The sequence below is a fragment of the Molossus molossus genome, unplaced genomic scaffold (genome assembly GCF_014108415.1).
Source record: "Molossus molossus isolate mMolMol1 unplaced genomic scaffold, mMolMol1.p scaffold_m16_p_18, whole genome shotgun sequence".
NCBI classification, from domain to species: Eukaryota; Metazoa; Chordata; class Mammalia; order Chiroptera; family Molossidae; genus Molossus; species Molossus molossus.
In genome coordinates this window covers 40160303-40175508 of record NW_023425353.1, presented here as the reverse complement: position 1 = coordinate 40175508, position 15206 = coordinate 40160303, and the positions used below count along the sequence as shown (strand labels likewise).

At 44.1% G+C, this 15206-nt stretch overlaps 1 protein-coding gene across 2 annotated transcripts in view; it reads left to right on the top strand.

The window, feature by feature from the left end:
- The window catches only part of RFTN1 (raftlin, lipid raft linker 1), a 194995-nt gene that overhangs the window by 50008 nt on the left and 129781 nt on the right, over window positions 1-15206 (top strand). Inside the window, exon 3 of one of the 2 annotated variants that reach the window (XM_036267062.1) lies at window positions 5249-5344. The exons of the other annotated variant lie outside the window; for it this stretch is intronic. Within the exon in view, the coding sequence (XP_036122955.1) occupies window positions 5249-5344 (96 nt within the window). The remainder of the gene's footprint in view (window positions 1-5248; window positions 5345-15206) is intronic. 2 annotated transcript variants of the gene reach the window in all.

Here is a 15206-nt window from a genome sequence, read left to right as displayed (position 1 = left end):
ATAGGTGATAACTTGCCATTCAGGCAAGTGAATTCTGAGCATGGACTAGAATTTTTAACAAAAATTTTAAGAAAACTTTGTAGACTTGAGTTCAGTTTTTCATTGTCAGTCTTTTGACATATAAGAAAATGAAAAATACTCTTTCACTAGGGCAAAAGAATATTCATGTAAGACTTCAGATATCTGAAATACTTTGTAGCCATTACTTACTCTTTTCACATCTGTTAAGACTAATTTCATTCAGTAGAAACCAAGTAGTACTGGCTTGTAACTTTAGAGAATTCATGAAACTGAGCATTATATTTTCAATTTACTCTTCAGATTTGTGTACATCTAATCTGGTAGTGAAAAAAAATGATGAATAAACTCACTATATATGTGTGTCAAATATAAAAGTAACTGTAGCCTGAGAAACTCTCCGAAGGGCACTGAAGTTTATGTAAAGTAGCCATGGCTTTAAGAGTTATTTTTACTTCTTTGTGCTTTTTGTTTGTTTTGTACATGTCTTGAATGTTACTTACTGGAAGTTGACATCTAAATCAGAGGCATGTTACTGTGACATATAAATAGAATGTATGAGTCGAAATGCTTGTCATTAGGGATGTTGAAAGGACAGTTTACGATTCACAAAGACGGAAAAGCTCGATAAGATCGAATGGATGGCTAGTGACATGGGAGAGCTGTAGATAGACGGGCTTCTTGTGGATGGACAGAATTAATGACTAGTGAAAGGAAAAATTCACTTCGCTGGTAGAAAAAAAAAGTTTTCCCAGTGTCAGCAAAGACAATGCCTTCCCCGTTTCCTCTGCCCTCGCCGGGGCTAAGCGTAGCTGAGCTTTAATAACAGCAGGACACATGCGATATTGATCTAACTCCATGCCCGTCCCCACTAGACTGTGTAAGCCCTCGTTGGCTGGACACTTCAGTTTCTTCTTATCTCCCTGGCACCTAGTACAAGCCAGGTACATGGCAGGTGCTTAATAAATGTTCATTGAGTTAAGTCTTAGTGGGAAACGTTATTCTTTTTGTACGAATTATTTGTATATTCATCTTATTCCCCACCCCACTATGAGATCAGTACATGAGTTTCATTTTTGTCAGGCAGCGTTTACCATTTCAATGGCATTTTGTTTGTTTTTTGGTAAGTTTGTAGTTCTTGTACTTCTGAAGTTTGAGCTTAAAATCACTTGAGAGTTTTGGAATACCTTTTACATAGGAAAAGAAGGAATAAGGGTAACTGGCATTGGTTGAGTACTCACAGTGTGTCTTAGACACCTAGCCCTTTTGGTTTCTACAAAGATCTTATCAGGTAAATACTGTTATTGTCCCTTTTTATACTTGGGGAAACAAAGGCACGGAGAAATTAAGTAACTCCCCGAACACCACCTGGCAAGTGGGCAAGCCGGGATTTGAACCCAGGAGGTCCCGCTGCTAACCACTAAGTAAACTGCCTCTTGGGATCTCCTGCCTGCGGGCAGTGTTTGTTGAAGGGCAAGCAGGTGCTCAGGCAGACCAGTCTCTTGGTAGAGACATTGCACAATCCTGTGGGAGCAGGAAGTCCTCTGTGCTAGCAGAGGCCATAAAACAGATGTGGGAACTGTCGCAGGTTCAAGAGCCAGTTGTCCTGTCTGCTACCAGAAAGTCGCTGAAGTTCTTATAAAACTGGCATCTGTCATTGTGTAAGTGTGTGTGTGTGTGTGTGTGTGTGTGTGTGTGTGTGTGGAGAGAGAGAGAGAGAGAGAGATTTATTTTCCTTTACAGCATGGTCCCAAGCATGACCTCCCTAAGCTGGCTACTTGCAACAGACTTTCTTCAGCGGTTTCCCCAGAGATAGTAGTTTGTTTTCCAGGGAAGGCCAGAATTCCCTGGGAGTTGGCAAAAGTCAGAAAGCAATGGTTAGCTAAGCTTTTCCAGGTTTTCCGAGAGAGAGCCTCCTAGACTAAGCTAATAACAGCATCAACACAAATCATGATTTGTATTTCCTAACCTCTTTCATCGAGGAATCTATAAAACGTAGTATTTATTAATTTCTTCCCATGGTGGTGAGGGAAAGCATTGCGATTTTCCTGTTTCATAGATACAAAGCCAAGGTATGGAATCCACAAAAAATAGTGAGAAATCATTTTGCAGACTTTTCATTGATACAGAGAGTGTTTCGTTTTTACGACAGAAGTGGTTCTTGGAATAGCTGACATGTCTTAGGCGTCTGCCTCTGTGTCAGCCAGACAGGACTCTAGGCCAACGCTTCTCAGAGGGCAGTCTGGGGACCTCTGGGAGTTCCTAAAGGCAAAACTGTTTTCAAAAGAAAGCTGAGATCTTTATTCGCCTTTTTCTTGCCTTATTCTCGCACGCGTGCATGGTGGAGTTTTCCAGAGGCTACACGATATGTGATGGCATCATGGCCTACTAGTGTGTGCTAGAATATTCTTTTTATTTTTTAATTTTTTTTCTTTACTGATTTTAAAGAGAGAAGAAGGGAGAGAGAGAGAAACATCAGTGAGAGAGAACATCGATTGGCTGCCTCCTGCATGCTCCCTCCTGGGGATCAGGCCCACAACCTGGGCATGTGCCCTGACGGGGAATCGAACCAGCGACCGCTTGGTGCATGGGTCGATGCTCAACCACTGAGCCACACTGGCCGGGCTAGGATATTCTTGTTTTAAAAATATCGTAGCTTAACATTTTCCAATATAATAAATATCGATAGATGTAACTCGCATAGGCAAAGCTTTTAGGGTGTCCACAGTAATTTTTAAGAGTGAAAGGCAGTTCTGAGACCTTCTTTCTGTTTGGTCACTGGGGATTGTTAACCATATTTTATAATAAATTTATTTTAAATATATCTCAGTTTGCATTCCCTTTCCAAGGTGTGAGAATTTGGGTAAGATGAACTTTGCCTTAGAAAGATAAGCCATTCTTCTCTCTGTGCTCCCTGGCATCTCTTAGGGTATTCTCAAAGCCCTGCAACTTGTCTCCTAAGAGGAAGGGTATACTTTCTACCATGGGTCCCCAAACACTGGGTCTTCATTCTAACTTGCAGAGCGTTACTTTGGAAAGAACAGCTGAGTTACTGTAATTGTTAATGAGGCAGCCTGCTGAGTGCCAGAATCCATTCTTCTGTGTGATCAAAACTAAGCTGCATTCCTCCTTCCTGACATTTCATCTGACTCTGCTTCAAGGTTTGAAGAATTAGCTGTTCATTGATGAAGTGCCCTTAATCAGTTCATCTTACATTACAATGTAAAGTTTCCCTCGTGTTCAGCAGAGAACTTGATTTTCATTTGCTATCTGCGATCACAGAACAGTAAGTGGAGTCCCGGGAAATTTCAAGAAGAGGAATGATAATGCAGAGAGGGGTGGAGGCAGGGGGGGATGCCGAGCTAATTGATTAGTTTAGACTCTTCTAATTTCCATGAAGAATGGAGGAGCCCGATTTGTATTTCTCCTCCTTGGCATAGTATTCTCACAGATTGTCTGATGTTTCATTATCATCTTGACAGAACAGCTGATGTAGAATTCTGTCAAATAGGATATCCATTGTGTTTTTGCCATGTGCATGTATTACTTCGTGATTGGGTTATTTTGACTCTATTAGTTGATTATCTGAGAGCTGGAGGAGTAAGGTCAGAGGAGAGTGTCTCTCTCTGGGTCCTGAATTTTCAGGGCCACTGTGCGTTTGAATACTGTGGATACCTCCTCTCCCAATGCTAATATATTGGGCTTTGGGGATCCATAAAGGACTGGTGTTAATGTCCTCTCCTAATAAAACTTTTGGGCAGAATGCTCCTTATTCAGAATGTTCCTAATCCTTCCACATGGCCAGCTTCATTGTTTTCTGGCTGTCAGCACTGGTTCTTCGCCTGCATCCAGGGTTAATTTGCATGCTCCTCATCCTGGGGTTTTATTTTCCTGTCTACGGAGTCTCCTCCCGGTGGATTTGAAAACTCCCGGCTCATGTGAGGATTTTCACATACACACACAAAGCTCAGGCGAACATATTGTGCTTATTTGTCAAATAAGCCTCTTTGGTGTCCCCCACTCCCTAAAAAACACCATTCCTCCCAGTGATAAAGAAAATCAGCACAGTGCAAGGTGTTTTTTTTGTTGTTGTTTTCTTCTCCCACAAACACACAGCACCTCCACTGGCTGGGACGGCCCCGTGTGGGTGTCTCTGCAGCTGTCTGCTAATCCCAGCAGTGTGCTGCTCCTGAGCGAGGACGCCCGCTGGCCCGCGGGGCTCCGTCCCAGACGCCCAGACACAGCTGGTGCGGAGTGGAGGCTCTGCTGCCAGTCTTCATTTGTCAGCCCGTCTTTCCTTGTCTTTTTGAGACCCAGGGCTCTTAGTGGGAGGCAACATGGTGTCGGGGAAGAGACAGGTATGCCATCTTGTCCTCTCCAGTAACTGACTCTGTATTTGCTTTATCCTTTTTTTAAATCATTTCTTTATTTGCTGCGTATTTATTGAATTCTGGTTATTAGCTAGGCAAAGAGGAGGCTAGTTGTAAGGAGAACAGAATGAATAAGACAAAGTCCCTGCGTCCCCAAAGATGCCCTGGAAAACTGTTATGTTAGCATGAGAGTGCTAGATGGTGCCTTGGCTAGGGAGGGAAGGAGGGTGAAGAGTCTCTCCCAGAAAAAGTACAAGATGAGTAGGGATTCTCTTGTGTAAATGTATCTGCATCCAGTGCCCCCTCCAGCTACGATGCAGGCATTACTAATCAACTGGAAACAATTTTCTAGTGCCCCATTCCAGCCACCATGCAGGCATTACTAATCAACTGGGAACGATTTCCTAGTGAGCTCACCCTTCGCCTAACAGTCTTTTCCAGAACATGGTTCCGCAGTCTCTCACACAATCATTCTCATCCTTGAGTGAGCAAAAGAAGTGAATGGCCTGGGTGTTGAAATGCAGACCGATCGGGTAGGTCTGGGATATAGCCTGGGAGGCTGCATTTGTTATTATTATTATTATTATTATTTTTTATCCTCACCCGAGGACATTTTTCCATTTTTTGTTCAGGTAGAGTGGGAGGGAGAGAGAGAAACATCGATGTGAAAGGAACACATCGAGTGGCTGCCACCCGCACAACCGACCAGGGCCGGGGACAAACAGCAACTGAGGTACGCGCCCTTAGCGGGAACCGAACCCAGGTCTCTCAGGACTGCAGGCCGACGCTCTAACCGCTGAGCCAAACTGGCCAGGGCTGGGAGGCTGCATTTTTAAGCAGACATGCTCCTCTTACCCCAGGTGATCCTGATGCAGGTGTGCTCAGCAGCCATGCTGAGAAAGCGTTTCCTGGCAGTGGACCGCCCGTGATTTACACAGGAGCGCAGTCCTGGAAAAGTCAGTGTATATTAAACTGTGCGAAATTATTTTTTGTTTAAATGGAAAGCAAAGTGAAATTCTAGTCTCAGATCGTTAAAGACAACAGACTTTTCATCTACGAACACTATCCAGCGGGATTTTCAACCATTGCGTGGGAATCAGGACAATTCTTTGTGGGGCCACCGTGTACTCTGTAGGTATCGAGTTTGCCTGGCTTTCACCCACAGTAGTGACCTTCCAGTCATTGTGGTAACTAAAAGTGCCACCCCAGCCTGGCCGGTGTAGCTCAGTGGTTGCATGTTGACCCATGCACCAAGAGGTTGCTGGTTTGATTTCTGGCTGGGGCACATGCCCAGGTTGTGGGACAATCCCCAGTGCGGGGCATGCAGGAGGCAGCCAATCAGTATTCTCTTTCATCAATGTTTCTATCTCTCTCCCCATATTTTTTAAAAAAGTGCCACCCCCAAACTTCCAAAATGTTCTCCAGGAGGCCTACCATTCCCTGTGAAAACCACCGGGTCAGAGGATGGGACCTTGGGTTTTGGGCAGGGGAAGGGTGTGCCAGCCTTGTGCTTTAGCCAGATGGCCCTGCTGTTGATGTAGACAGTGGGCAGCCTGGACATGGGTGTGGTCACTAGGAAGCAGGGGGTGCGCTGAGAGGGTGGCAGGGGAGAGGAAGGAGACTTGGGCGAGTTCAAGAGAGAGATTTGACAGGACACAGCGGCCAACTGCATGTAGACGAGCGAGCAGGAGGGGGAGTTGTCTGTGGTTTTCCAGGGCTCAGGCTGTGCTGCTCGTGGTTGTGATGCTGCCGTGAACCATGAGGAAATCGGAGGCAGAGCAAGTGCTGGAACGATGGCAGTGTTTTGTTCTGAACATCTTGAGTTTCAGTTGCCTGTGAGATTTGCAGATGGAGACTTTTCTGAACCAACTGCTGATGTGGGTCTGTTGCTCAGGAGATGGAGACTTAGCAGGGTGGGCCACATGGACCTGTCCGGAAGGAAATGGTGGTGGAGCCGAGGGGTGGACGACATGTGGTTCAGGTTTGTAATGCCTCCTAGGCCGGTTAGGAGCGGGAGTCACAGGACATGGGCAGCCCTGGCCCTGCCGACTTTGGAGATCACAACTCTCTTCTCTCCAGTGGTGTCCAAATCATGAGAGTCCAGGAGGGTAGAAGCCTCAGTTTCCCCTTTTTGCAAAAGGAGGGTCCCTTCCAAGTCTAAAGTTCCCACAGCATGTTTTTGAATTGCCAAGAAAAATATAGAGTATTAGGCATGAAGACAAGGAGTCTATGATCTAGTTTGACTAGAACGAGTTGAGGCGGGGTGGAGTAAGTTATGTCAGTAGCCTTACAGGGACTGTTCTGGGGGCCAAGCACACAACCTAGAGCCATAGATGGAAACCTGGGCCAAAGCATTTATCTATCTTAGGGGTAAGTGGCATCATCTTTAACAACAGAGGGAGTTTAATATGTAAAGATAGTAGCCTAGTCCGGCCATGTGGTCCAGTGGTTGAGTGTCGACCCATGTACCAGGAGGTTGCTGGTCAGGACACATGCCCAGATTGTGGGCTTGATCTCCGGTGTGGGGCATGCAGGAGGCGACCAATCGATGTTCTCTCTCATTGATGTTTCTCTCACTTCCTCCCTCTGAAAAATCAATAAAGGAAAAAAAAATAAATAAATAAATAAATAAAGTAGCCTAGTCCTTTCAAAATATGCCATGTAACTCAGAAGCCTTAAAGTTTTGATCTCCAACAATTTAAAAACGTTTAGGTAATGAAAAAACAAACACATTTTATATGTGTAACAGATTAAGGACTAATACCCGTCTCATAGGAAATCATACTGCAAATCAGTAAGAAAAAGATAAGCTGGGGTATGGAAAAATGGGCAGCAGGAATCTTAGCTGGAGAGTAAGAAATATATGATTATATATTTTTTTAATCTTTTATATAAAAGGTTTCTCACCTCACTGCTAATGATAGAAATTCAGACTAAAGCAACAGGATCCTTTTTCACACAGTAGATTAGTGATGTGGGGAAATGGGCGTGGTCTCTTCGTAGACTGGACTGTGAATTGGTGAGACCAGTGGGTAGGGCAGTTTGACAATTCCTGTAAAATCTCGAGACTGTAAAGCTATATGGACATGGGTTTTAGAAAGGCATTAAAAATGATTATCATTAGGGGAGCAGAGGTGAATGAGGAAACCTTGTTACAGGGGCACCCCCTTCTCATACCAGGAAATGCTCACACCAGGTGCTGATCATACTCTTTGTAAAGGTCTGTCCGGACACCTGTTAACCTCCTAGCTTTGACTTTTGTCCTCTGCCTCCTCCTTCTACACTGTGGGCAGGAAGTCCAGGGACATGGAGAAAATCAATAACATGTTATTTGGATTTGCTCACCTGAATTACATCTGTTCCACTTTATAAATGTCTTTGAATATCACTATTAAAATTTAAATTTGAAAAATGGATTTACTTTTAAACATTTGCTCCATTTTCATGTGTCATATCCTGAAATTAAGCAATTCTGGTTTACTGATGGTTATTTATAATCACTACGTAGCTATTCTTATTCTTGTGGTTCTCCCGTTATAGACTTCCGTGGCAGTAAACATGTTGTGCACATTCGTGCTGTATTTTTTCCCCAATCGTGATTACACTACCGAATTCATTGAAAAGATAAGCATTCCATTTTTTTAGAATGGGGTTGTTTTGATCAGCCTTCCAAGGAAAGCACGGGTCCAAGCAGTTGACTGTTGGTGGAACATACACAAAAAATCCTCAGGTAGATGATGCTCAGGTTGTATCTCCCACCTCGAGTTCTTTGGAGCTGCAGACCTTAAATCCGAAGGCTTACCTAACTTTTCCTCTCAGCTGCCCAGAAGCCTCTTGTAATCACTATGACCGAGCCAAGCAGTAAATATCACCCCATCCACTTAGGTCCCTGCAAACTTGACACCTAGGACCTGTTTTTGTTGCCAGCTCTCCCTCATCTCCCAGACATTTCTTCTATTTCTTCGGTTTTGTTTTCTTATGGGGGAAAGGGAAAAGGAGAAGGGGAAGGGGAAGGAGAAGGAAAGAAAGAGATTGAATATAGAGTCTCCTAAGACAGTAAAAGAAGGCAAAAGAACACTTTCTCTGATTGATGTAGAACAGATACAGTACTAGGTTAGTTTTTGTTTTTTGTTTTTTTTTAGTGTTTGTTAAACTTTTTGTTCTACTCCAGTGTTAAGTGGACCTCTCCTGTCTCAGGAGCAGTTAGAGACAGGCCGGGATGCCAACCTGGTAGTGTTTGATGAAACCAGTTGCCTGTGGAAGACACCTGAGGCAGGACACATATTGCAGATGTGGACTCAATAGGCTGCTGGCGGACTTCAGGTCCTGCAGCATCATGGCGCAGAGGGAGGTCTGTGGGAGGGGCACCCTGAGCCCTGGGGCAGGAGATGCCACGGACCCCCAACCTGCCTGCCTTCCCTCTCTGAGGCCATCCCCCTTGTGTTTCTGGATGTAGCCAGACAGTATCTGTTCAGCTGCCCTTTCTTTGTCATAGCTGAGGACAAACTTGTAGGGCTTATTTTTTCATTTTAAACGTCAGACCTGAAATGCTCCCAGGTGGAGTTATAGGCAGGTGGGAGGAGAATTTAGGATATGAGTTCTTGTTGGTGGCAGTTAATAGAGAAATTTAGGGGGTGTGGTGAGGAAGAAAAGTGAAGAGGCCAAAATTATCCCTAGGTTTATGCCTCTTTCATAGAAATATTTTCTCTTCGCACATCTAACTTTATGAATTTGGGATGGACTCAAGATAGGCATGGAGCATTGTCAGGGTGGAGGTGACCCATTCCTGTCCCATCTCCTGCCTGATGTCTTCCTCATCACCATGCCCTCATCATCTGCCTTTTCCTGGTGTGTGTGGTAGAGGCTCCAAATGTATCCTCACGTGGTTCCAACTCCTCTCGGTCATTTTCTTCACTCTCTTGCTGCTTTTGGAATATGGTTTGTGTGCCTCGCTGGGCCTTCTGCTGTCCTTCTCCTCAGGGTGCCATTTCTAGAACTGGCTCCCTCGGCTTCTTCAAGCCCGCTGTAGACATGCCCTCACCCCTCCCTTCTCAGACCCCATCCTCTCAGCATTACAGAAGTCTGTAGCAGAGCCAGGTGCAAATCATGGAGCTAGCAACCCCTCCACGTGCCTTTGGCCTCACTTATTTTTCTGAGTCTTGATGTTCTAGATCCATTTTGGTTCACATTCAGAAATGAATAGAAGGTTACACCAGCCTTTAAAAGTGGGTCACAGGGGCCGGTTTCTCAGTGGTTAGAGCGTTGGCCTGCAGTCCAGAGAGACCCGGGTTCGGTTGCCACTAAGGGCATGTACCTTGGTTGCAGTTTGTCCCCAGCCCTGGTTGGGTCTTGCGGGTGGCAGCCACTCGATGTGTCCCTTTCACGTCGATGTTTCTCTCTCTCTCTCTCTCTCTCTCTCTCTCCCTCCCTCTCCCTCTCCCTCTCCCTCTCCCTCTCCCTCTCCCTCTCCCTCTCTCTCCCTCTCCATTCTATCTGAACAAAAAAATGGGGGGAAAAAAAAGAGGGTCACAGGGGAAAAAAAAGTTGGCCTATGGCTTAGGCTGATAAATTGAAATCATATGTGGAAACTAATATTGACATAGAGCTGGAGAGGATTCAGACATAAGGATCAACTTACAGACATAAAGATCTGCCATGCTTGGTAACAAGTTAGGAGGTGATTGGGGTTATTAATAATAATAACACTGACAACAATGGTTTTAGCTGCTCCCATATATAGAGGAGCATGGGTTCCAGGTCCAGTTCTGGTGCTTTGTATGCACTACCTCACTTCATCTTCCTGACAGCCCAATGAGACAGACATGGCTTTTATCAGACATGGGCAGAACTGAGGCCCACAGGGCTCGTGACTCACAGTTAGTAAACGGTGGCACTGAGATTTGAACCCAGGTGATCTTGCTGCAGAGCCAGAACCATGGCCAGTACACCCCCTTCTCTCGCCCGAGCCAGATTTAATATACCAGCAGCTTTTGACCTTATAATTCAGTTCCAGATTTCTGTTCTCTATTTGCCTAGTAGGATCTGCATCATTTAAATTCAGACAAACCACACTGCAGTTATAACAAAGCAATAATGATACTCTCTTCTTACTGATCTGTGGAAATGTGGAATGTCACGAAACCCCCACCCCACCCCCAGAGGCACCAGGCAAGGAAGCACAGGAGGGGAAACAGCTCTGTTAGGTCGAAACATTACGACCGCATGGATGCATCTATTAAGTGCAAGAGGGAGAATTTGCATTTCTGGAATGTAACATAAATCATCCAGAAAATCAGAACAAAGCACTTCCAGGGACTCAGCAAAACAGACTGGAGGGTCCACTGTCTGTTGATATTTCTGATCTGAATACTCTCAGCCAGGATGCCGGCTGGCTGGTTGTCTCTGGCAGCTATTTCTAGTTTTGTCCAGAGCAGTGAGTCGCAGCCGAGATTCTCTGCCCGAGATACTCCCAGATGGGGTGGGAGGTGCGATTCAGGATGGTGTTTGGACCTGCCAACAGAGTAGGGGCAGAAAAAGGTTGTGAACCCACTCTCTCCAGAGAGGTAAACACTTAGGAGCTGGTGTGATGGTGTTACTAGAGATTCTCCAAGATCAGGCTTTTCAGGGTCTCAGGAACCCAAACATCGCACAGAAAGGCAGTAAGAAGTTTTGCTTTTCCTCTAATTTGGAATAGTGACGAGTAGAAAGAAAAGATTTAATATGCTTGAAGGAAGGTTACTCGTTTGATCCCAGACTGTAAATATTTTGGCAGCTTGTTCCAGTCCTCGGCGTTAACAGGTTTATTTTGGGAAAAGAAGTGACCTTACTCATAGCTGTAACTAAAGTATGCTAAGTAAGGAATTAAATTGGCACCTTAATAAAGGTAGAGAAGGGATCATGTTCTTTTGGACTGAAATTAATTTAAAATAAATACGTTTATATAAATAGATTTTTTAAAAAAGGTTCTAGAACAGAACTATTCAATAGAAATATAATGTGAGCCATAAATATCATTTAAAATGTCCTAATTAGCCACATTTAAAAATTTAAATCGGTAAATTAATGTTTATTATTATTTAATTTAACCTAGCATATTAAAAATATCATTTCAGCATATAATCAATAAAAATTTTTACGGAGATACTTTACATTCTTTTTCTCCGTACAAAGTCTTTGCATATCCCAATTCACACTAGCCACATTTCAAGTGAAAAAGAGGACAGAAGGGAAGGAGGAAGATGTTCGAGAAAACCTAAAGATGCCCCATAAGCACCTAGGTGCCTGTCAGATCCTCGTGGGCAGTCTCAAAGGTCAGACTTCCTAGTGGCTCATTTCAGTAAATCCTCACTGACCAAGTCTGGAAAGTCCTTTCTTCTGCCTGGTTAAAATTCATCTTTCCCGTCTTGTGCCAACTGTCACTGATAGATGACATTTTTCTGAGTGTAAATACAAATTATTTTTCAACCATATTTCTTCTCTGTTTTATTATTCTAAAGATCATCCCTTGGGATTTGCTCTCACTTCATTTCTCTGCTTGATCCCGTTCTCAGACTTTTCTGCTGGCATGCCTGACTGAGAAGGCAGCCGAGGGGACGCACACGCACAGGCCCTGACAACCAGTAGGGACGTCTTTTATTGTACAGCGGGAACCAGAATGCTTCTTAAAGTCGGCCTCCCAAGGCATCATAGACCACCCCCCACCCCCAACCCCATCTCTTAGACGGGCAAAAATAAACTGGAGCGTGCTGATGACAATTTTGCATGCAAATTGGTTAGCGGAGCCCGGAGCTGCTCAACTTGTATGTATGATTTTCTATTTCCATGCACCAATTTGGGGGTTTGTGCATGAACATGGTAATTGTTCATGCAAAGCTGGAGGTGCAGGTGTTTCAGAGCATGAGAACTGTCTGGCCCTGTCCTCCTTTTTGATGTCATACACATAAGAATATTATATATTAAAATGTGTTTACAACATGGAGAACTTTTTGTTTTTTAATTTTCTTTATTGATTTTAGAGAGATAAGAAGGGAGAGGGAGAGAGAGAGAAACATCAGTGTAAGAGAGAACATCGATTGGCCGCTTCTAGCACGCCCCCCGCTGGGGATTTGGCCCACAACCTGGGCATATGCCCTGTCTGGGAACTGAACCGGTGACCTCTTGGTGCCTGGGTCGGATGCTCAACCACTGAGCCACACCAGCCTGGCTGGAGAAGGTTTACTTTTTGTAAACCTTATGAATGGTTTATGTGGCTGTGCCACTGACTACATGGTGTGTCTCTGCTACAGCAAGAAGAAGGGAAGCCACCGAGGTGAGCGTGTTGGTGTGTCTGGGATGGTACCTTTGAACCCACAGGTGGGCTTCCTTTGTGGGGAGGAGTTGTGCTAAGCCCCGAAGAGTAGACTTTATTGTCATACACACTTGAAACTAGCTCTACACATGGTGGATCGTTATATTTTCCAACAATCTTCATAGTAACTTATTTTATATTACTCTATTCTAAAGTTTTAAAGCATTCCCCTCAGTAAAGACTGTATTGATATACCAGTGTGAAACTGGGTTGCAGAGTTGAGACCCTGACGATGCTAGCTCAGGATAAATAGAAATAGCGATATTCTCTTGTGTTTTGTGTAAATGCCAAACTGAAGGGTGTTTGTGCCTTGGGGGCACCATACTTTTTGGGAAATGCCCCCCCCCCCCATTTTATGCTGTCTGGGGTTAGGATTCCCAGTCACTCCTTGTCCCGTCCTTTGGCCGTCTCTGCAAAGTGAAATTTTTACATCTTTCTTGCTTTCGCTGTCTTATCAACCTTGGGTTTTTCCAGTGGCACATTTTCACACTTGTGAATAATGCTTCTTAGCAGCTTCTTTTTTCTTCTTGCTACTGTTGTACCCCCTGCTTCCAGCAGAGGGGCAGAGAAAGGAAAGATGGGGAATGGAGGTGAGGTGTCCTTTCTTCTTGGGTGGTGGGGGTGAAGGTTGGGGGGGAAGACACTAGGTTAGGTTTCCTGGAGATGGATGGTAGTGTTGGTTGCACAATGGGGAAAAAGTACTTTGTGCCATTAAATTGTATACTTAAAAATGGATAAAATGGTCCATTTTATGTCATGTATATTTTACTACCATTAAAAAAAAAAGAAAGGTTTCCCTCTGTGTTTTACACTGGCTGATGGTTTTCTAGGACTGGTTGTGGTTCTTTCCTCTTGCTCTCTGGGAAAATCTACTTTGGGACCCAGAGTGTGTGGGGACCTCTAAGTTTACTGTCCCCAAGAGAAGCCGTGGGTGGCAGTTTGCATTGGATTCTCTTTGATGTGCTGGTGCCATCATGATCTGGGCTGTGGCCACGCTGGTGGGAATGTCTCCCTTCAGGCATGTCGTTCTGAGCCTTCTGCAGGCACTTGGCTGGCCAGCTCGTCGGGGAGTAAACCCTGCATGGGCTCTGGCCTGGGGCAACTTGTTTATTGGGAAAGATAGAAAAAGAAAATGTAAATCAGTAATTTGTACAATTAAAAATTGTGAAACATTTAATTGTACAAGTGTATGATCAAACATTACTATGAAACGCCCCGGCCGGTTTGGCTCAGCGGTTAGAGCGTTGGCCCACGGACCAGTGAGTCGAGGGTTCAATTCCAGTCAAGGCCACGTACCTCAGTTGTGGTTCATCCCTGGCCCTGGTCGGATCATGCGAGAGGCAACCAGACGATGTGTCTCTATCACATCGATGTTTCTCTTTCTCTCTCTCTCTCTCTTCCTCCCACTCTATCTGATGATAAATAGAAAAATATCCTCAGGTGAGGAATAGAAAAGAACATTGCTTTGGAACAAATGATTGGTAAGTAACAGTACAAAACAGTGCTGTCCAATGGAAATATACCATGAGTCACATACATGATTTCTAGTAGCCTCATTTAAAACAGGTGAAATTAACTTAGTAGTATATTTTATTTAATCCTCATATGACCAAAATATTGTCAGTTGAGGGTGCTATCCATGTAAAAAAACACTTTTTATTTATTTTCATGCTAAGTCATTGAAATCTGGTGTTATGTTTACACTTGCAGTTTGGACTAGCCACATTTCAACTGCTGAACATTTTTAGTGCTGACTACTTTCATACAGAGTCTTGAGACTTTATCATAGAAATCTATATCGGGTCCCATTTATATTCTAAACAGTTTCACTTCCATATTGTTTGTACATTCTCATTAGTATCTTGTCTTTGATGCAGTCGGTTTATTGTACTACTCTCAAAATCAAAAGAGAACTACTAGGAGTGTCAGCTGCCCGGCGGTCACGCTCAGTAAGGAGAATGGCACAAAATATTGACGACCAGCTTCTCTTCTGACTCATGCCAAGCTCTTCTCGGATTTGGTGGGGGCGCGTTTGGTTGGACATTCTGAATACTTGAAGATCTTTTGTGTCCTTTCTATAAAAAGTACTTTCAAGTGTGTGAAATATTTTATTAATACTCTGGGTTCAGTGTCCAGCTGGTTGCTTTTAATATTTGAGGACCCCATTGTGAAGTCTAAGCCACATGGTGCCTGGTGTGTTTCTTGAAAAGTTTTCTTGAATCGTAGGCTGTGTCTTTGATAAAATGGACTGGTGAGATGAGCAATAATGCCATCTTTTGGGTTGGATCAGTGGGCATAGTCAGTAGGAATTATTCGGGTCTCCTTACAAACACTTGTCCTAGACAGTGAATTTTTGACAATATAATATTGTGTGTGTCATTAAGTGACTAATGTGTGACCTTTTGAAATGACAAGCAAACCAATAACAACTTGATTCCTTTTCCTCCCTCCCCTACTCACACACACACACA